At 35.7% G+C, this 22,652-nt stretch overlaps 1 protein-coding gene across 5 annotated transcripts in view; it reads left to right on the forward strand.

Annotated features, from left to right (window-relative positions):
- Positions 1-6: 6 nt before the first annotated feature.
- The window catches only part of RBM26 (RNA binding motif protein 26), a 49,335-nt gene continuing 26,689 nt past the window's right edge, over positions 7-22,652 (forward strand). For 2 of the 5 annotated variants that reach the window (XM_019610551.1, XM_019610561.1), the window contains exons 1-12: positions 7-128; positions 11,112-11,230; positions 11,808-11,944; positions 12,793-12,881; positions 13,424-13,662; positions 15,492-15,752; positions 16,940-17,179; positions 18,441-18,608; positions 18,951-19,091; positions 19,672-19,783; positions 20,566-20,725; positions 22,100-22,264. In XM_019610551.1, coding sequence (XP_019466096.1) covers positions 58-128; positions 11,112-11,230; positions 11,808-11,944; positions 12,793-12,881; positions 13,424-13,662; positions 15,492-15,752; positions 16,940-17,179; positions 18,441-18,608; positions 18,951-19,091; positions 19,672-19,783; positions 20,566-20,725; positions 22,100-22,264 — 1,902 coding nt within the window. In that variant the 5' untranslated portion in view covers positions 7-57. The remainder of the gene's footprint in view (positions 129-11,111; positions 11,231-11,807; positions 11,945-12,792; positions 12,882-13,423; positions 13,663-15,491; positions 15,753-16,939; positions 17,180-18,440; positions 18,609-18,950; positions 19,092-19,671; positions 19,784-20,565; positions 20,726-22,099; positions 22,265-22,652) is intronic. The other 3 variants (XM_019610555.1, XM_010728702.1, XM_010728703.1) reach the window with 3 other exon arrangements.

A 22,652-nucleotide genomic window follows, 5' to 3' on the forward strand; every position in this document is an offset into this window, starting at 1 on the left:
CGTCGTTGGTGGTGCTGCAGTTGCTGCCGGGGAGGCGCGGGGCTCGGGCCGCTCTGGATGGTGGTTAAAATGATCATAGAAAACTTCGAGGCGCTGAAATCCTGGCTCAGCAAAACGTTGGAGCCCATGTGAGTAGCCGCGACATTGCCTCTCTCCCTCCTGAATAACCCTCCCTTGGAAAAGACGGGCCTGCAGCTCGGGCAGGGGAGCGCTGCAACACAGAGCTCCGGCACGGCGTCCCGGCAGGTGCCCTCGGCGCGCCCTTCTTCCCCGCCTCCGTCGGGCACCGCGGGGCTGTGCCTTGCCCCCGCTTCTCGGCACGGTCCTCGACGGGGAGGTAGCACCGTCCTTCTCGTGAGGATGCAGCTTCTCCCCCTAGCGACACCGTTCGTCGCTAGCGCCCGTGCTCCCTCCCTTTGTAGTGAGCGGAGGTAATGTCTGCGTGTGCGGCCCGCTCAGCTCGCCTCGTAAAGGCCGGGAAATGGGCTTCGGCTGCCGCCCTGGCGTTCTCAGAGGGCTCCCGTGTAGCTCCGGGGTTTCTACCCGGGGGTGATGTGTTTTCTACATCGTTCACAGTTGTTTTAAACATTTGGCACACTTGTGTCGTCCCCCCCCATAGCTAAAAATTGCGTCAGTTACGTAGAGCTCTGGGGAGTAGGAGCCCCAGAGAGTAATTTGCCTATACCTGCTTGGCCTCTTAAGCATAGCATTCATGCTAATAATAAGGACTCTTTTGCAAATACTCAGCCCACGTAGTACAGGTTTTTCTCACTGGATAATATTCTGGTAGCACTGATATGGGAACTTGGTTTTAAATGTTTCATGTTCTGGAAGAGTGGTGCCTATAGACATTTTTGGATCAGGGCAAGCTCTTGTCTTGGCATTACGAAAAACCACTCTAACATGTCTGTATTAAGTTGTTAGAGCATGATTTGAGTCAGTATAACCAGAGCTTATAAATGAACTCTAGTGTTAACTTTTCTTTTGAGTTACTTGTCCATGGCGGGCTTTATTCTGACACTTTTGAATTGAGGTGGAGAGGGGGATCAGATCTATGGCTTCCATAGGCATTAGTTTAGTATATGTAGGTATGCATATAGTTTGTATGGCCTATGTTGAAATAGCCTAATAAGGCTCAGGAGCTGGGGAGGGGTTGTTCATTTTTCTGTAAGACAACACTGAAGTAAGTGACTCTTGAACTTCATTCCTGTGGACTTTGAATTAGGCCTGCACCAAATTTCCCTGAGTGCACTTATACACAAGATTTAATCCTTAATACTGTGACAAGATTTTATTTTAAGTTCTATTTGGAAAAAGAAAAGTGTCTTTCTTATGAAGGAGGTGAGCTAATCTTCCTCTTGTGTAAATATAAGGTGTTACTGAAATAACAAAGCATACTCTGTTTTGTGGTAATAGATCTAGCTGATCTATTACTAGCAATAGTCTTCTGACGCAGAATGTTGCTTGTTAGTATTTGAATGATTTCTTGCATGAAACTTCTGTTAATGGTCAGTTTGATATGTCTTTAGGGCATGCTGTTCAGGAGATTTGTAACAGGTAATATTTTGGAAAGTCTTGTAGTTTCCTACATAAATGCAGGTAGTTTGAAATGATAGGTCATGCACGATTCTTCTCAGTTAGGCAGCTACTGGAGATTGATATGTTAGTTTTAAACAATTTGGGAGAATTGTCAAATTCTTTGAAATCTTAGACTGGAAGTCTGCTGGTGATAATTGCAGTAGAGCTCCAATCGGCTTCAAAATTACTTTTGTTATTGAGTATGTACACTAGGTTATTTTGATTTTACAGGTCTTTATCTGACTGTTCTGCTTTTGAGTATTTACTTGACTTCTCTGTGTTTGAGTATTGCACATCAGAAGCTGAAGCTTGACTTTACTAGTTTATTTTAGATTTCTTACGAGTGATCTGAAAACATTAAAAATTTGCCAGATAGGATTAAGCTAGGGATCAGTATGGTTCCCTAAGCTCTTCCCAGGCTTCATTCATCAGTGATGAACAGTGGTAACTTCTTATCGTGACATTCAGTATTCTTCTGTTTGTCTGCTGTCTGCTAGTGATACTCAACAGTTCAGTGCTGAAGTTGGGATTTTCAGCGTTCGAGATCTCTGAGGTATTCTGTTTTTAATCACTTAAGGCACCAGGATGTTTCTGTTAAGCTAAATGTAATGTGTGAACAGTTCAGATATACTTCTCATGCTTGAAAAGTGTGTTGTGGGGTAGGTAATTACTGACCTGGAAGATGTTGAGTTCTTTTGAGGAAAGAAGCCAGCAAGCAGGAGCTGTTAAACTCAGCTGTCACTGAGTTTTATGCTGTGTTCTATACAGCTATGTTGTCCTATTACACATTGGATTTAGTGTAGAGATGTTGTCATTTCCCACCAGTCAAGTACCTTGGAGATACTTCCAATCTCGGGTACCTGCAGCGTATGCCTGTAGCTGTAGCTTCTGAATCTAGGGAGATTTTAGTATACAGTTACTTCTTTAGAACTGCAGGTGTTATACTAGCACAAAAAGACCATTAGTGCCAGTAACCTGGAGATGTTACTTTAGGCTGAAAATAACTTCTTACTTGTCTTTTAATTAAACAAAAGTGTGTCGAGTGTGTATATCTCTTGGCATTTTCTGAAATCTTTAGCTGCAAAATAGGCAGGTGAATTTCCCAATTAGATTAAGAAACATATCATCATATCCTTATGGTGTTTTTGTCTTGATAGTTGTGAAGTGTGAAATATTTTAGAAGATAAGAAATTTCCTGCACAACTTGATATATCTGTATTTGCTGGCTAGGTATCTAGAGCTAGGTAGTTAGCTGCTGTTTTTCACCTGTTTGTCTGCTTCAAAGTATCCAGGACTTTTTAATCTTGATGTATAATTTGTTGCAAAGACTATAGCAGGTATAATCCTGAAACATTTGTTTCAGAACTAGAAAGCGGTAATATCCATAACGGTTGTTTCCTTTAACTAGAAAATTTTATCTTTAAAATATTATAAAGCGTAAGCAGGAATGTGAACATTATAAGTATAATGAAACGAGTGTTGTGTATATGTTTGTGTAGACTGGATGTGGTTGGGTTACATGCACATGGTGCCTCTGGGAAGTAGATAAGAATGTTTGGAGGGGGGGAGGAGGAGAGGGAGGGCACGTCAGAATATAAGTTTCAGAATTTATTTATTCACTTCCTGGGCTGTCCTAATGCCTTTGTCAAAGCCTTGGTGATCCTTCATACAGACGCTCTATCCAAGATGGGTTGTGTTGCAGAAAGGCAGAAATGGCAAGTGCCGCTATGCTGGAGCATATATACATTCCAGCTCTGCTTGAAGGGTGGTACTTCTCTAGTGACTTTTTACAGTCCTCCAAAGTACGGGCCTTTATTTCCCGTTTTTTTTTTTTTCCTTGGTGTGCACAGTTTTGGAAATAACTTTGGGGAAAAAAAAAAAGGCGTTTGGTTCACAGAGAATTACATAACATGCACACAACCATTAGTGATACCTGTATGTGAATGTAGTAGCAGTGTAAACAAAGTAGAAGTACTTCAGTGCTGTGGCTGCTTTGTATTTGACTAGAACTATTTTGTATGTTTAACTCAGGTTAGCTCTGTGTAGAAGATATGTGTGTCAGTGATAGTCTTCACTGCTTGCAGACCGCAGTATGCTTGCTTTCGAGTATTTAATAATTTTTTCTCGTCTGTGGTATGGCTCCTGCAATGTATTTGAAGGTAACATTGAACTTGAATTGTAACCTCATGTCTGTCACCTCTAAGTTTTGTACTAACAAAGACTTCGCTAAGCCATTTCTGTTGTGATGGATTTCTTTTTTACAAGTCTGTTCTAGATCCTGTATAAACTGTGTATATATGCTTGCTAGAATGTCAGGTTCTGGCTTGGCAGATTGATAAGGAGGCAGGTCTTTTTCATTTTATTGCCAGTTGTGTTGTATAAATGCTGCACACGAACACATTGCCTTTATAAGATGCTGTAATATTCTCCCCCTTTCCCTAATTTTTTGCAGTGGAAAATTATCTTGTTTTTAATTACTTTGTGTAAAATAAGTATAATTAAGCTTTTCTGCTGGCCTGTTGAATTTTACTTACAAGTTGAGTAAGGTTCCTGCATCTATTTTTTTCCTCTTTTCTGCATTTAGATTTCTGAAAAAATTTGTTCAGTTGCAAAGTCAGACTTGCAAAGAAGATGAAAAAAAATTTGAAACAATGCTTGTGCAATACTTAGGCATCCCTCATTAAAACTGAAAGACTTTTTTGCATCATTTAATTCTGTAAATGATAATGACCTTCAAACTATTTTGACAGAATAAAATCCAAATTGAAGAATATTTTGAGTGTATTTGTCATTGGAATGTTTTATGGGAAACAAAACATGCTGGTATTCATCTATTCCTTCACTCTTTTCCTGCTTGCTTGTGCTTTTCAACCTTTCATCGTTAAATCTCAATACATTTCTTTTGTGGATGAGGGATCTTGCTTAATTATTTTGGATCTTGCTTAATTATTTTGGATCTTGCTTAATTATTTTGGATCTTGCTTAATTATTTTGGATCTTGCTTAATTATTTTGGATCTTGCTTAATTATTAGTAGGTTACTATTTAGTCATCTCCCACTAGCTTAAGAAAAGTGAATAAAGGAGGTTTAACAATGGTGTAAAGAATATGATAATGACCCAAGATACTGAAAGAGTAGAAATTGAAATGAAAATCTTTGACATTTCTTTGAATCTTCATGGTGTCCACTGTCCTACGAGAAAGACTTTAAGAACCCACGAGGAGGTTTTGCTTTAATTGACCAGAAAATTCCTAAGATGTTCCAAAGCATAAAAAGAAAAAAAAAAGTTTATTTAATTTACCGCTAGCACTTTGTTGTAAAGTGTAACAAATATAAATGAGGCATGGATGGATGTAATTGTTGTATCAGTTTATACTACTGAAGTCACTCTTCTGTGTCTATTAAACTTTGTAGTTGTTCATGTAACTCATGGGGAGCTGCAGTGTTTGAGAGTTGAATATTCCTGACTTTGAGTGCTGATACTGTTGTGCTTATTTGGAAAAGGTACTGCGGCAGAATTGCAGTATTGGGATTATAAAAAGGGGTATGTGAAATCGGGAAATAAAGTATGAAGAAATTATTCTTATTTTGCTGTACCTTCCTCCGTTCTTACTTCACCACTGGTGAAATGAACTCCCTGGCTGCATCACAAGGCGCAGGTAAAACAATGATTTTTGCTTTCTGCATTGAACATGTGCTGAACAGCCAGCAAGCTAACAGCAGTTCCACTCCTTGAGAGCTGTTTTGAGTCTAGGATGTGGCATTGTAAGCTGTTGGTTGCTGGTTGCAGCTGTATGAGCCTGTCAGGTTGGGATATCATATTTTAGAACTACAGTAATGACATCAGTATCTTGGATAAGAGCACTGGCGGCTGCTGCATTCCTCAGCATATGTCTGTGCTTATAAAGAGCTATCGAAAGTGTCTCAAGATAGGCCAGACCTTGTTGAATGACTCTGTCGTCCATTGAATTTCTGAGTGCTGGAGCTTTTTACAGATTTTTGAGTGCAGAATCTTGCAGCAAAGCAATCAAATACCTACTTTAGACTAGGTGCCCAGTAAGTGGCAAGTTTTTTCTGCACACACTCATGGCTGCAAATGCAAAGCACTCGAACATAGCCATGTCCACCGTGGTTAATGTTAAGGACCGAGCTATGTGCTAGAGAAGTATAAATATTAATCTTTAGGCAACAAAACCAGATTGTGAAAGTTGAAGTTGTGATTTCTGAGGATCAAGGTGAAACAAATAACATGCACCTACATGTTACTTCCTTTACAGAAAGAGTTCACTGCCTGGAGGTGTTCAGATGTGCTTTTGTGGTTTCAGTGTATTGTGGTAGTTTAAATTTGTCAAGAAACTAGTTTCAGGTTTTGCAGCACCTTTTTTTTGGATGTTCATTTAAAGGTACATTCATTTAAAAACAAACAAAAAAACTGTAGGTGCTTTTACCTCTTTACAAAAGTTGTGTGTGCTCTAGCTGTCTCCAAACTGAACTTTAGATTGAGATTCTAGGCATTGGATTGTTACTGTAGGTTACAGGAAGACTTGATGCAAGTTTCTCATTCCTCGCTCTTCCCTAATCGTCCCCCACCTTCCTCCCCTGCTGTGAGTAACAGTGTTCACTTTGTGAAAACTGTCAGATTACAGTTGGATAGGTGCAGTTTGGGAAATTGTTGTGTTGTTTTTTCTCAGTGGGTAAAATGATTAGGTACCCTATAGTTAAACATCACTTAAGGATTGTTTTGTCTGGAACATGGAAGAACCAACTGTTGTCACCAGAGAGCAAGTAGACTTTGCTTAAACACACTAACCTAGCAAAATACATCGTAATTGTAGTCAACATTTGTTTCTTCTTTCTTACTACTTGGGGAGACATTTATTGTATATTTATACTCCATGTGTTATTAAATGATTATACCCTATTTATGTACAAAGGTATTTTGCTGATTTAGCTTATCTGCTTTGCTGAATTACTTTTAGCTGTTTTGCTGTAGTCTTATACTAAGTCATTATAAGCTTTGTTAATAAGAGATTTTGTTTGTGTACAGCTAGGTAACTACACCAGTAAAATTTCTCTACAGGCAACTTTTTACACACTCACTGAATTTGTATTGAAAACTGATAGGTTGAATGTTGCTTAAAGAATTATGAAGAATTAAATTTAATCTTAATTTGAAGTTTACAGCTTTAAATTAAAACTAAAATGGGGGGGAGGGGATGCTAGAGAGAAGGAACTCTTTTTCAACCAAGTTACGCATTCTTGAATATTCAGTGCTTAAATCTTTTTATGGCTTAAACTTACTTTTACGTGTTTAGTTTTCTTGTGCTGCTTTTTCTTTATTTAAAATGGTAATTTGGAATAATTTCAGAAAAACTGAATGAGATAGGAAACAATGGATTTGGAAATTTTCCTTGATTTTTTTTTTTTTTTTTTTTTTTGTAGCTGTGAACTCCTGCTTTTGCAGTGGAGCAGAATGTTTGATTGGACATGACCTTGCTTTCTGAAACTCTTTTCCAATGGTTAGAGGTATCCAGATCATTCCTTGAAGAGCACATAGAATTCTAGCAAGAGTTTTTGTCCATATATGCCTGAATGCTAGGTAGTGTTTACTAAAGCAGGATTTCTAGAGCAATCTCTGTTGTCTAGCACAGAGCAGTAGTCACAGTATGTTTGACTCATGTATTAGCCTCTGCAGAAAAGTATTGCCGGGGTAAAAACATACAGCGTTTCTGATCAAGATCATGTACCTAGAAAGTGGGTGTAAGAAAATGTGCTGTGTTGTTTAATTGTAACAGGCACTCGGATGTACATCCTGCAGTGGCAGTTGGCTCAGATTACGTATACCAAATGTACTTTGCTTGCTCACTTTAGAAAAATAATAAGATGAGAAATTTATGTGATTATTGTTGTATGTAGCAGAGGCCTATGAAAACTTGAAGGAACATAGATAGAAGATTTAAAGTTAAGAAATGTTATTTTACTTGTTTAAATGCATTTGAATGTTTTTCTAGTAGCCAAATGTTAGCATAAGAATGAAGTTGAATCTGAATTTGTCAGACTTTTACTGCATGTATTTGATTTTTCCTGAGGTCATTGATGTCCTGCACTATATTCAGGTTAAGCTAAGGGTTCAAGCTTAGCAATTAAAAATGTGTAATACTCAATGAATGCTGTAATTGAAGTATAAATTTATTGTAAAATTTGAAGTGCTGCTTAAACTATTTGAAATTCATAGGTAGTAATCTCATTTTTGTATTTTTTCTAAACAGTCACTTAGGGACCTTCCTCATGTTGAACTTCTTAGTGTATAAGAAGGCTGTATGCTGTATGATGAATCCTTTATACTGCACAATATATTCAGCTGCTGCTGCATGGGTGCTTTTCCTGTTTTCATTAAAGAGCCATTGGTTAATAAAGCACTGTCCTCTATAAGAGTATAAGATACAAGTCAAAGAGCTTAGGAAGGCTGAAAAAACTAGATCAAAACGGATGAAACATTCATGCGTGCAAAATAAAGATACTGCAAGTATATTGTGTTTACTTACACACAAAGACTCCCATTCTGTAAGAAAAGATAGTTAAACTAGAGAATGTACATACTGTGTACAAGCAAGCCTCCTGTAATCCAACCTGGCAGATTTTGACAGAATTGAGGATGGAGAATTCATACACAGTATTTCAGAATTCTGTTGGTAGTGAGAAAGTCCGAAGGAATTGCTTTTTGTGAAAGCAACGCTCCCCCAGAACTCTAAAAGCTAGAAAACGGAGATTATTAGACTGTATCCACAGTTTTGTAAAGTAAAACAGTTTTTTTGTAAAGTGGTCTCTTGTTCCTCTCTTCCACCAATTCATGTATCTAGCAATATAATTTTTCCATCATCTTGTGGGGAAAAAACCCTCTGAAAACCAGTGACAATGAAAGATCTTGCTGTAAACTTACTGTACACATACTGTTTAAATGTATCTAAAATAACTAGCATGCTCATTTATGAAAAGATTTTCTCCATCTTATTTACTACAAAATGCATTACGAAGTAATTCATATGTGCTAGTATTTCTCGAAAAAAAACCTTTTTTTGAATGACCAAAAATAAATGTATATTTTTACTTTAGTAGCAGGTAAGCTTTCCTGGTTATGTATAGGGGAATTTCAGTGCTTACATACTGAATAGTAATGTTAGAACTTAGTACATATGTTTTGCTTATATGTGGTATTACCACGTATGGGATGACAAATTATAAACAGTGCCACAGAAGGCGATTCTGTCTTTTTGAAATTAACATACATTTTTATTGGGGGTATTTTCTTGAGAGTGTTTTGGAGTTAGTTCAGTGCATGGAATGACGTTCTGAGGTTACCGTGAGGGACGAGGAGAGAAGAGCACTGACTGTATGCATGTAGTGTGTGTTAGCGTTAGAGCTTTTGGAATCTAGATGGCTTTCCAGACAAGAGTTTGTATTTTCTATCCTGCTTATGGAAAAGGAATTATTTTAAGCGGAATATGAAGCTGTCTTATAGTCACTACTCTAGCAGCTGGAGATTTAAGAAACTGTAGTAACTGACATTTGTGGCTTTTTACTTTTTTGACTTAACTCCTTTTTTTGTTGCTGTTGTTCACTGAGTAGTTATGGATGCACGCATGTGTCATGACATGTTTAATGTTCTAACTTTGTGTTACAAAAAACGGTGAGAATTCAAATAAAAATTCAGCTTATATTTTATCTAATATTTGTGAAGAACAGAAACAGCAACAACAACAAAAAGGATTATCATGTGAAAATTTTCCCTTCCTCTCCAAATTGCTTTCCTTTTATGACTGTTGGTAGAAAAAATGAAAATACCACTATAATTTTCTGAGGCATCTTCCAGCTTTAAACTTGGAAAAGAATGCAAATCCTGTGTAGTGACATGGAAATCAGATAATCTTAAAATTTTCTCAACTTCTGAATGCATGAATTTGAGAAGTGGTAGAATTTAGGCCCTCTCGGGCTCTCTTGGATGAGACCACTCACTGCCTGCTACCTCACTGCACAGACAACCATTAGACGTGGGCTTCCAGATGGTCTGGGTGGATGATGTGTTCATGTGCTAGCAGTACAAGAGCAGTTCTGCCATCCTCGATGTATGAAGTGATGTTCCTGTTTCCGAGGTGACTTGGTGACTTGGTGCTTGGGCAGCATTCTTGTAGGTAAATGTTATTAAATCTGAATTAGGGTAAACGAGGTGCGATGCTTGGAAGAAAAATTTTCTGAAGGATTTTCAGTCTTTGTGCAGCCTGTTACTCAACTGGCTGTTTGTGTACAGTTTGTGCAGTTTGTGTTTAGCTGGTTTTGTGTGTGCGGATTCTTTTGGATTGATTGTAAACTCCCATCTCTTATATCTATGAATAATGGAGGCTAATACAGAAAATTGTGCTGTGTCCCCTAACAGCTCACGTTGCTTCTGCAGCATGAAATACTGCTGTTGCCTGCTTTCTGCAGGATACTGAGTTATGTTTGAAGCTTTGACCTCTAATGTTAGAGAGCACTATTCTGAGCCCGGGGTATCCTTAGGGTCTACTTAAGACAGCTGGCAGATCTGCTTCCTTTGCTTAATGGATATGTTTGTGTGGAGGATGTGGCACTCAAGATAGCTTCTTTGAGAAAAGGAATTATATAGTGTGATACGTATGATATTTTAGAGGATGTGCTTTCAGGGCCTAAAACACATGTCATTTAAACTATCAGCAGTAAGACTTCTAATTAAACCTCAGTGCTGAAATTTCATTTGTTTTAATGTAGAATAGGTTGGAAGTAGCTGTTCTATTCTGTTCAGTCATTGTGGTCTTATTCACTGGAACAGTGTTTATATAATACTTACATTCATTGCAACTCCCTGAGTATATTTTAATTTCACTTGTTTCAAGTTATTTTTGATACAGAGAATGTACAGTTAGGAAGCATCAGTGCAATTGTCTTTCCTCATTAGTTTCTTAAAACTGTTACTGAAGTAGTAGTATTAACTTTGATCATCACTCAGACCACATTGCTGTCTGCAGCACATCATCAGTGTGCATATGGTAAATCTTCCTTTTCATTTCAGTAGCATCACTTCTGCTGTATTACTGCTTTCATTTCTAATTACGTAGGCTAACTTTATACCATTAAGAGTTGTTCAGTACTACAGATCTATCTTCACTGATTTCATAATCGAGAAATTATGGAAGTACTTATCGTAGCTTTTATGATTCTTCAGGACTATTAGGCAGTTGAAGCCGTTTTGCCCTAAATAGTTCATTCTAGTTTGCTTTGAAATGATCTGTGGAGTATTGTTTGGAAATCTCATTTCTAGGGAATCACTTCTCTGGAGAAAAATGTGATGCTGAGTGATCTTTCATCTCTGGACTCACTCTTAGAAAATACCCCTGGGTATTTTTCAATTACTTTACAAGAAAAAATTTTGATCCTCTATATGAAATTGGTGATACCAGTTTCAGACATTCAGTTTTATAATTTAATCTCTTCTGTGTGTTTTTTTAAATTTCTGTTTGCAGATGTGATGCAGATCCATCTGCCCTAGCTAAATATGTTCTGGCTTTGGTAAAGAAGGATAAAAGTGAAAAGGAGCTGAAGGCATTATGTGTTGATCAGCTGGATGTATTTCTCCAGAAAGGTATGGTGTTTGTTGTGACTCTTAATCTTGAGTAAAAAATTTTATTTCAAACAAACTTTTAATGTAGAATCCTTTGTTTATTTCTTTGCTTTGTTACTTGGAAATATGTAATTCAATGTGCACGAAGGAATAATAAAAAAAAAAAGGACAAAACCACAGGTGTATAGCGCAATTTATAGGTTTTTGTTTTTTTTTTTTTTAACGTGTATTTTTTGTCTGTTTTTATTCCTGGAAGAAAATTAAGAATGTTAAGAATTACTGTGTGAATTAGAAGCACTGAACCTCTATATATATTAAAAAATGTTCTTCTAGGTGGTTGATAAGAAGATACCAAAAATACTGCAATTGAATGCCTATATGAAACATTGTCATTATTGACGTGTTTCTTGACCCTGTAAAAGTCCTTTCAAAATACGAAGTATAGAAGCAAAGTGTTTTTTTTTTAAAAAAAAACACTTGTTTTTTTTTTTTAAAAAAAAAAGTAGTGCAAATAGTTGTTTTAGGTGAACTTTTTTAGTTTCTAAAAGCAAATATTAGTTTTGAATACTGAATATTTATTTTTATTCTTTACTTTTAGAAACTCAGATATTTGTGGAAAAACTGTTTGATGCTGTGAATACAAAAAGCTATCTACCTCCACCAGAACAGCCATCATCAGGAAGCCTAAAAGTAGAGTTCTTTCAGCACCAGGAGAAAGAGACAAAAAAAGAAGAGGTAAGCACTGACATTATTTTATCCATGTTCCTTTTTTCTTCATTCCCATGGCTTACTTATTTGGTTCAGCTTCATCACGTGTGTTTTTATTAACAGTCCCAAGTTTAGTCTCAGACTTTGCACTGCAACTTTAAACTGTCTGGCGGTTCATGCCTCGTATGTTGAGCACAGTGTTTCTGAACATAAGCTCATTGGTAATATAATTTCCTGAGTAAATCAAAATGGTTCTGACTGTGCAAATGGAAACAGAGTTTCTGGATTTTGTAGAATGTGTGGTACAGCCTGCATTAGTTCTTTGCTCAGGAGACTGCTCTAATTAATGCTGCCCTTTTAATTTGCCATTCCAAATGACAGTCCTCATTCCTTCAGCTACTTGATCCTGGAGACATTCTGGCACTGGTGTTTGTATCATTCTATGACCCAGGAAGAATAGGTTAGCCCTTAATCAACAGCTGTGTAGGTTTGGTTTGGAGTGTTTAACCATTATGTCAAAAAGGTAACCTGCTGAAAAGACATTATTATGCCACTCATGGAACATTGCTGTGCACCCAGGTCATTCACTGTACCTCAATATGGATTTCTCCACCTGTATCAAAAGTAGATGTATTTTCACTGCGGCATAATAAACATTTCTTATGCTACTTTATATTCTCTCGAACAGTGTTCTGAATATTCTCGGAAATTTGAAATTTACTATGTTATTGTATCAGAAGTAAAAATCTTGTTCCGTTTCAACTGTTGCTGCAGGCTTTGTTCAGTATTTGAGATTTTTGTTTTTATTTGGCTGTGCAGAAGTCTTTAGTATAGTGTACTGATGCTTTGATCTAATGTATGTAATTGAAATTCAGATAGTTAAAGAGGAAGAGCGAGAAAAGAAGTTCTCCAGAAGACTAAATCACAGCCCTCCTCAGTCAAGTTCACGCTACAGAGATACCAGGTAATTAATTTTTCTTAATCTCTTGTATTGTATCTTTAATTGGAGAGATTTGGATTTTTATGACATTATAAATATTTCCTTTAAATATAGTCACCTATTAAGTCTAAAATAAAACCATTGCAGCTCTTATGCAAATATATTTAAACTGAGAGTATGTGTTACAAGAAACTGTGTAAACTGTCTGTAAGTTTATGACTATTACTTTGGACTTTTTTGGATTTTTAATGTTAGATTTGTAATTTAAATTACAACACTTACTCTACTCGCTGTTGAGCTTGAATAGCTGTAATTTTAATTAAGAAATTTTCCCTTCAGTTGGTCTTCTTGATACTTTCAATGTGCAGAAGGTGCATTTTGGGGCAAAATCAATATTTTACATTTAAAAATGTTCAGGATGATAGAAGTAAGATGCATAAACCAAATATAAGTATTTTGATGAGAAAGGAAGGACTGTAGTTTTTTGCCTTTTATGCTATTTACCATTGCTGTATTTTTAGATTTTTAATTTTTGTAAGTAACAATCGGCAAAATTATATGTTTAGAAGCCGCGATGAAAGGAAAAAAGATGAACGTTCTCGGAAGAGAGATTATGACCGCAATCCTCCCAGAAGAGATTCCTACAGGGATCGATACAACAGAAGAAGAGGGAGAAGTCGAAGCTACAGCAGGAGTCGAAGTAGGAGCTGGAGCAAAGAGAGACTGCGGGACAGGGATCGAGACCGGAGCAGAAGCCGAAGCAGAACACGAAGCAGAGGTACCAACAGTTGGTCTCTAAAATACGGTGAATGTTGCTTACAAAATTTAGACACTAGACTGTAACACTCTGTTCAAGATGTACTAAAATTTCTATTGATGCTCTTGTTTTATTGTTAACTTCTAGCTTTGTTTACTGTGGTTATGAAGCTTATGTGATTATGTTCTCAGTTCTTATTTTCCCTTCTTTCCCACAGTTCTTCTCTATTACCTTTCATTGTGTTGGCCACTTCTAAATGTCGTGAGACAGGCAGAAAAGGCAGAAAAATCCAAGTTAATTGTGTTTTCTTAAGTTCTAGGGAAACTCAGTATCTGATATCACAATATGCAGAAATTAATACTCACCTACAGAGGTAGGACTGGTGGAAACTACCGATTTGTCAGCAAATTGCTTGTTAAACAGCAGAGTACAGGTCTGTTCTTTTTGTGTTGTTCCCTCTTTGGCATCTTGGGAAGAGGCTGAAATTACTATAGTAAATATGTGCATTAACACACATAGCTGTAGGACTTAAGGCTTCTTTCAATACAGTAGTTTTGCTCTTCAAATTAAGCTTCTTTTAAAAGCTTTTTCATCTGAAATGAATGCTTTTCCTTTACAGTTGTTACTGATAAATTAAAAAACTGCATTAAGAGTTGTATGATCTCTTTATCCTGACTTAAAAGATTACAGAAGTGAAAATAATTGTGTAGATCTCCTATTTACTATTTTTCTTTGTGAATGGGCTTTGCTAACACGGTCTTACAAGCAGGAATGCAGAGCTCCTGAAAATTAGCAAGCATAAATTTTTCAATCAGCTTATTTCATAAGTTTTATAACTATATTGCAGTGTGATTAAATCTTATTTTAAGGAATATTTTACTTTTACTACAATTGTAATTTCTTACAGTTAGTATCTTACAGTAAAACCATTTTTCCTGTTTCTGAGAACATAAGGGAATGCCTGCTTTACCCATACTTGTCTGCCACTTTTAGGATGTTTTTATTAATATTTCTTTAATGTGCTGTTGTTTGAGTCTGCAAGCTTACATCGTGACAGGATTCTACTGTCTTCATCTTTTTGTTTGTTGCTTAATTGATGGTAATGTTAGAAAACGAAGAGAATAGTTAGTATGTATTTAGAATAATAAATCATGCTGCTACTATATATGTCCAGGAGTTTTCCACACCTGTCAGCGCGTGCAGTTGGATGCAGACAAAATGAATATTAACAACATGAAGCTACAACAGTAATACAGTGTCTTGAAACATTAAAGATATATCACTTTTATAATATTTTCAAGTAGTGATTACTTTCTGTTGTTGTTTCCCTTTGTTGAGGATAGCTTTCCAAATGAAGTTCTTAGAATATATGGATTGCTACATATGATCTACTATGCTTGAAGTTAAATAAACTTTACGTTTTATTATGGACATAGTGTACTCTGGTGGTTGACTATGTAATTTTAAGTTTTTTTTTTGTTTGTTTGTTTAGTTTTGTTTTTCCTGATTAAAAGCCCTGCCTGTGGCAGAGAGATTGAAATTAGATGATCTTTGAGCACCTTTTCAACCCAGGCCATTCTATGATTCTGTGAAAACCTGGGAGTGTAGAATCATGGTATAGTTGAGGCTGGAAGAGGCCCCTGAAAAACATCTAGTCCTAGTCTAGTAACTGTTCTCAAAGCAGACAAACTGGAATGTGTTGCTCAAGACTCTATTCAGTCAATTTATAAACAGCTGTAATTGTGGAGGCTCAGCTCTGCGCAATGAGTAGAACATTCCAGTTACTATTCTCATATTTTGAGATTTATTGACTTTGAGTAAATAAACTTAATGCTTTCATTTTTCCAATTAACTTGTTTTTCCCCTCTTCTTTTCAGAAAGGGATTTGGGAAAGCCAAAATATGATATGGATAGAACAGATCCATTAGAAAACAATTATACTCCAGTTTCTTCTGTAACAAATATTTCATCTGGCCACTATCCTGTCCCTACACTGAGCAGCACTATTACTGTTATTGCTCCTGCTCATCATGGAAATAACACTACTGAAAGCTGGTCAGAATTCCATGAAGAGCAGCTGGACCACAACTCCTATGGAAGACCTCCGCTGCCAAAGAAACGCTGTAGAGATTATGATGGTAAGTCTAGGTTTTTTTAATTGCTTGCTGCAGCTGTAACAGGCTCCTTTCTTGAAAGATAAAGGTCATTTTTTTTTTTCACATTCTTCCTTAATACTGTTTTTTTTCTATAATAATTTTTGAATGTATATTTATCTCACTTTTTAAGGACTTACCTTTTAGATATTTTTGTTAGTGCTTCTGTGTTTTCTTTCTATTTATTAGATTTATTTTATATGGATAAAGGATATTGTATTGATTTTTATATAAATACTAGTGGAGCTTTATCTTTTGTTTAAACCAAGTATTATACTTGATTGTTTTGGCCATAATTAGAAACTCACTGATGTCATCAATTATTGATTTTATTCCATCCTGTCTAAGAGAGATTAATTTACTAAAAGACTCAATGTTAAACTGTTTTCTACAGATTAGATATTTCTTAAAATTGAGTACTTTTTTGTGCTTACCCAGCTTATGCTGTCTTTTTCCATGTCTTATCAGTGGAAGAGACTATTGGAGTTTGTGCTTAGCTAAATCCAGCTAGTCAACCTCTTAACAGAATATGATTTCCCCACAATGTATTTTTCTGAGGCTTTTTTTCCTGCCTGCTGTATATCACAAGTCTGAGATCTAAGTCAGTTTATATTCGGAACATTGATTAAAATAGTAACACATGGGTTTTTTTGTTTTTTTTTTTGTTGTTGTTGTTTGTTTGTTTTAGAAAATAGTCTCAGTTTTGCAGGTCTCACTCATGGGAACGCATAGTTGTAAAAGTGTAGTTGTTTTGAAGTTTTCTTCTAATGCAAGCTGAGCTGCAGAGTATTGTGGTGAGGTCTGTAGCTCTACAGAATTTTGGAAAAGGTTCAGAATGTGCAGATGGATATACCTCTAAAACAGCATCTCCAAGCATGACTGAAACTTTGCATCTTTAAAAGATCATCTGTATAACAGCTTGTTATTTCCAGTTTTTGTGTATGAAGCAAATAGTATTTCATTGGGAAACTATGATACAGCTGTCCTCTAATCTTTACTGCTAGCTTATTGCAGCATGCTTCTCCTCCTATCTTCAGTTTCACGTTTTGTAGTGTCCCTCTGTTTAATTAATATTTTTCTTTAACTTTTCAATTTTTCTGTTAGTAACATTTCCTGAAGCTGTACATATAGCTCTTGAATGTTAAAAATTCTTTTTGTTTTTGATGTTTCAGAAAAGGGTTTCTGTATGAGAGGAGATATGTGCCCTTTTGATCATGGAAGCGATCCAGTAGTGGTAGAAGATGTGAATCTTCCTGGCATTCTGCCTTTTCCAGCACAACCCCCTGTTGTTGAAGGACCACCTCCTCCTGGACTTCCTCCCCCTCCACCAATTCTGAGTCCTCCTCCTGTTAACCTTAGACCTCCAGTACCACCACCAGGCCCCTTACCACCTAGCCTTCCACCTGTAACAGGTAGTTTAGGAAACAAACAAACAAACAAAACATACAGTGCAAAAAGGTGTTTTAAGAATGTTAGTTATATTTTTAAAAAACTGTACGATGATCTCAGTATTTTTTTTATGGCAGTTGTTGCAATGTCAGTTGTACAATTTGCATATAGAGTGTGAATCTTGAATAAGAAATAATATTTCAGTTGTGTTTATGCAAAAGCATGGCATGGCATAGCAAAACTCAACTCCTTGAGTTTACTTGAAGAAATTGTATAAAAATGACTACTATTAGAGAAGAAGAGAAAACCCTGGAAACAAACAGCTGCTGGTCATTTCATTTATGTTACTAAAATTAAAGTAATCATGAATTCTTGTTAAGTTTACACCTAAAAATAAAAACATCATTTGCCATGAATTTGGAACTTAAACAAAATTCTCCTGTGTATTTACTCATTCATTAGAAAATGATTTGACTCCAGCACTAAAAATTATTTGAAGACTTATATCCTAGCTGTCATCTTTTAAATAGCAATTCAGGGTTCATATCCCTTACATGGTTTAAAAACTGTGTGATGTGTTAATTTTATGTGCTTATCTCTTTTTTCTTTTCCTTTTAATTAACTTAAATGTTCCACTTGGTAAAACTACTCAAGAATAGTTGGCACTTGATATTACTTGTAAGTTTTTTAAACTTGATTTTCAGTTAATAGTATGTTTACTTAAGAACTGAATTTATTTATTTTGTTTACTATAGAGAGTAACTGTCTTGCTGAGATAGTGAATTTTGTCTAAGTTAATGTTTACAGATCTGTCTGGGATGTCCAGATACGTGATTTTGTGTCTTTTCCAAATGCATTTTATCAATAATAAATTTGAAGGCCAGCATTGACTGCTTAGCTTTGAAAGAGTCACATTACCTTTTGTAGAAATAAATAAGCACAATATCATTACGATGATACTAAAGAATTTGTTTCCTTGAGGAAGTTTTATGCAACTTTAAAGAAATTCTGTTGGTGAAGATAAATACTGGGTTAGGAATGAGATTGTGGTTTACAGAGGAGGGAAAAAAAAAAAAAAAAGTATGTTGAGTATTGAAATGCTTTTGTCTGTGATCTGAGTTAAGAGCCTTCTGCCAGTTGAAATGGTTTCATAGGAATTACTGTTTTTTTTTTTGTTTTTGTTTTAATAGTCTGAAGAACATTTTCAGATCAATTTCCATATGAGTTAGTTGAGCGTAAAGTATAGTGGATAATATGCTAATACATTGTTTTTCTTTTCCTCAGGACCACCCCCTCCTCTTCCCCCACTGCAGCCTGCTGGCATGGATGCTCCCCCAAATTCAGCAACTAGCTCAGTTCCTACTGTTGTTACAACGGGTATTCATCACCAGCCGCCTCCTGCTCCACCCTCTCTTTTTACAGCAGGTGTAGTACTGAGGCTTTGCCCACAAGGTTTGCTAAATAGAATAACATTGATTCATATTGTAGTGTGTTTAGAGATAATTTCATAGTTTGAGATGATTATATCATTTTTAGACTGTGACAGTTACTTAACACTTTTTTTCTAATTTAGTTCAAGACAATTAAAACAAAATGCATGTAAAATGTGAATCTTGACTATGAAATAGTGTTTTCATTGTAATAATAACTTATCATGATAGTTTTTTAAGATAGTAGTTATACAACAGACTTTTCCATTTTAACTGTTTCTTGTAATTAGTTTAAATATAACACTTGCAACCTTTTTTTTTTTAACTGCAATTTATTTTAATTAGACAATTTATTTGTTACCAGAAACGTATGACACAGATGGCTATAATCCAGAAGCTCCAAGTATAACAAACACTTCCAGACCTATGTATAGACATAGAGTACATGCTCAAAGACCAAATTTGATTGGACTCACATCAGGTGACATGGATCTACCACCCAGAGGTATGCTCTCAAAGCTATACTTATTTTAGTTAGGTTTGTAATTCAATTTACATTAATGTAAATTGGAGAACTTTTCAGAGAATTAAATACTGGAAAATGTTGCATTTTTAAAATATCTTCTGTAGGTAAGAAAAGTTAATTAAACAGGGAATTTTTCTTATTCTAAGTTCCTTCCTAACTTCCTCACTTCCTTCCCCACTTACCCCACTATCTTGTTCCTAGTTATCAGGGTTCTGGAGTATCCTACATTTCCTATCATAAACATTTTTGTGTGTGCCATCTAATAGAAAAATGGAGGTGTTAGCAAAAAATGGTGCAAACCTCAGGATACTGTATGAGGCATTGTGAGTGGAGGCAGATGCTTTCTGTCACCCTTCTTTTGTTTTCCTTTTGTATGATGTTAATTGGACAAAATTAAAGCTATTAGATGTTTTTATCATGTGTTGATAGTTAAGATTTAAGAAGATTAGTCTGCAACCAAGATTTGATGCAGTTTTTGAACAAGGATCAGTTGTGTTTTTTCAGTGCAAATTCAATGCAAACAGAAAATACAAAAATTAACATTTTCATCTGTTTACAGAAAAACCTCCTAATAAAAGCAGTATGAGAATAGTGGTAGATGCTGAATCCAGGAAAAGAACAATTGGTGCAGGAGATGGCGGAGTTCCTACAAAGAAAACTTGGTTTGACAAGTGAGTGGTCATTAACACAAGGTTGGCTTAATAGTTGTAGTTCAGTGGAGATCTTTTTTGCATTCTGAAATATATATAAATTACATAAATTGCAAGCAAGTTAAAGTGTGAATAAACTGTATTAAAATAAATCATATTATAGTGAGGACTGTAATTGGCTGTCATCTAAGAGACACTGCAGAGATAGCTAGATTTGCTTTGGATTAAATTTGCTCTCTGAAAGCTGCAATGATGTAAGATCAGAGCCTTGCTGTATGATACTTACTAGAGTTGTCTGGATTTAGTTTTTAATTTTATCATTGCCATTCTGAATTGAGTTGCCAGGCATGTAACTGACATAGAATGTAGAATGTGGTGCTCAGTGTCCAGATATACTTGGGATAAAATGTTGGAAGGGATTTTAAGACATTGCTGTGGTTGTGGAGAGCCTAGAAATATTAGGAATTTGTGATGGTGGTGAAGAGATTTGGGGGAATGATTGAGAAGCAGCAGCATTTGGAGAGAGTTACTGTGGCATAGGTAGGCGTTACTGACAATCAAAATATCATGAATTATCTTAGAGATTTTTTGTGGTGAGGTACGGTGAGAGTATGAGTGAGCACAAATGCAGATGTAGAGGCCTGTGTACTGTACCCTTCTGCGCTTTTCTAAAATCGTATGGGATTTGATGTTATTCATCTGCCAGACTGTGTGTCACGTGCAATCCAATGTAAACATATAAAACTTTACATTGTATTTGGTAGCTTACTGTGGATTTCTAGCTTGTTTCTTATTTATTGCAGGCAAAATTTTAACAGAACAAATAGTCCAGGTTTCCAGAAGAAGGTACAGTTTGGAAATGAAAACACAAAACTTGAATTGAGGAAAGTTCCTCCAGAGCTTAACAATATCAGCAAACTTAATGAGCACTTCAGTAAATTTGGAAATTTGGTCAACTTGCAGGTAGGAGTTAACAAAGAGAAGACAAATATGCTTTGGCTTAATGCTGGCAGTAATTACTAAATGGAGAATGCCAAGTGCTTTGTAACTAATTTCCTGAAACTGCTCTTTTTATTTTCCTAACTTGTTTCTTAAGCATAATCTTCCTGTTTTAATGAAATTGTCATTGATGAAGCAGAAGTGAAATGTTCCAGTTCTTATTTAGGTTTGAACAAAGTTTAGTTTTCTCTTCGCAGATAAGACTTCTAACGTAATTTCTGTAAAACATTTTAATTTTTTTGGACTGTTTGTTCTTTTTCCATAAGTATGGATATAGTGTGAACTTTTTATTTTTTGAGGTGAATCTTAATTATAGGGAACCTGTATTTCTCATCCAGAAAACAATCCCTTTGTTACAATTTCTTTCTGTTGTTTTATCCCTCATGGTTACTTTCTAATGTATTTGAGTGACTCATGTTTTGTTTTGTTTTTTAAACAGACATTTAGTAACATAAAATAGCCAAAAATTAGAGAAAGATACAGAGAAGAGCCAGAGAACTAAGGTTTAACTTTGATGTTACATATTGTAGGCTGTGTGTAATGTCAGTGTTTCATATGAAATCTCTAAACTACTCAGCCTGATCTTTCATCATATTCCTTTATCAGGAAGTTTCAGATGCTGGTGCTTTCATGTATGCTTCCCTGCTTGCAATGAAAGATTGAATGAAGAGCTGTAATACAGTAGTTTTGTGCATGCTGATACAATAGAGTGAATTTCCTGTGCCCATCTGAGCATGTAGAGAACTGAAATCTCTCTTAATTGATCTTAAACTATTGAATAGATAAATATTTATCTGTGAATACGTGTGTACTAGCAGGTAGTATGGTTCTGTAAGGAAAGGAATGAGGGGAAGGGGATGAGGATGTGAAAAGGAGGGTGTTGAGGGACAAAGATTGCCAGCTGTGCTCATCTTTTGGATGATGTAGTTTTGTTCTTTGAAGGTATCTGATATAATGTGTTCGTATCCAAAGGAGGAAAACTAAATTGAACTTAGTATCAGAGCTAAACAAACTGTGATGCTCTTTTTGTTCACATCAATTATCTCAATTCCAGTGATTCTTCCTCATCTTTCAAACAGCTACACGTATTTGCATTTAGAAATTCTGTTTGACTACTGAGATTTGTTACTTAAGCGTATTAAAGTTTATAGCGTAATCTCAAGGTTTCTTCTTGACACAAGACATTTCAAGCAGAATCATGAATGGAAAATGTTCAACTGCTGACCCATACTGGGTTTAAATTGTAAACTTCTCTGGAGTCTCTGGAACTATGGTTTTGTTTATGACACAAAAATTCTGCATGCTGTATGCTTTTTGTTCTTCTGTTTTAACTCTTAGGTTGCATATCAAGGTGATCCAGAAGGTGCCCTTATTCAGTTTGCCACACATGAGGAAGCCAAGAAAGCGATATCAAGTACAGAAGCAGTATTAAATAATCGTTTTATCAAAGTTTACTGGCATCGAGAAGGAAGTGCACCGCAAATCCAAACTACTGCACAGAAGGTAGAGGGTTTAAGTCTGTTCTATCTAGAATTTTATTTAAAATAATTACTTCTAAACATCATTTTAAAATGTTTGTAGAAAAAGCCAAATACTTTTAAAATATGGAATACTTGATGTCATTCATTTCCAAACTCACTCTTTAATTGTTTCTTTGAATTCAGATAGAACATTCAGGAGTATGACTGGGAGGTACTGAAAGAAAACCCTTATCTGACTTAAGGAGAATACAGCTATGGTGTCATCTTATGTAAATGAGGCTTGATGTCTGAATAATGTATTTTTTACTTTAACTAATTGTATAATCAATAGATATACAGATGTTATTTTTATATATATATATATATATATATATATATATATATATATATATATATATATATACTACGTA

Source organism: Meleagris gallopavo, chromosome 1, assembly GCF_000146605.3.
Source record: "Meleagris gallopavo isolate NT-WF06-2002-E0010 breed Aviagen turkey brand Nicholas breeding stock chromosome 1, Turkey_5.1, whole genome shotgun sequence".
In the NCBI taxonomy this organism is placed as follows: Eukaryota; Metazoa; Chordata; class Aves; order Galliformes; family Phasianidae; genus Meleagris; species Meleagris gallopavo.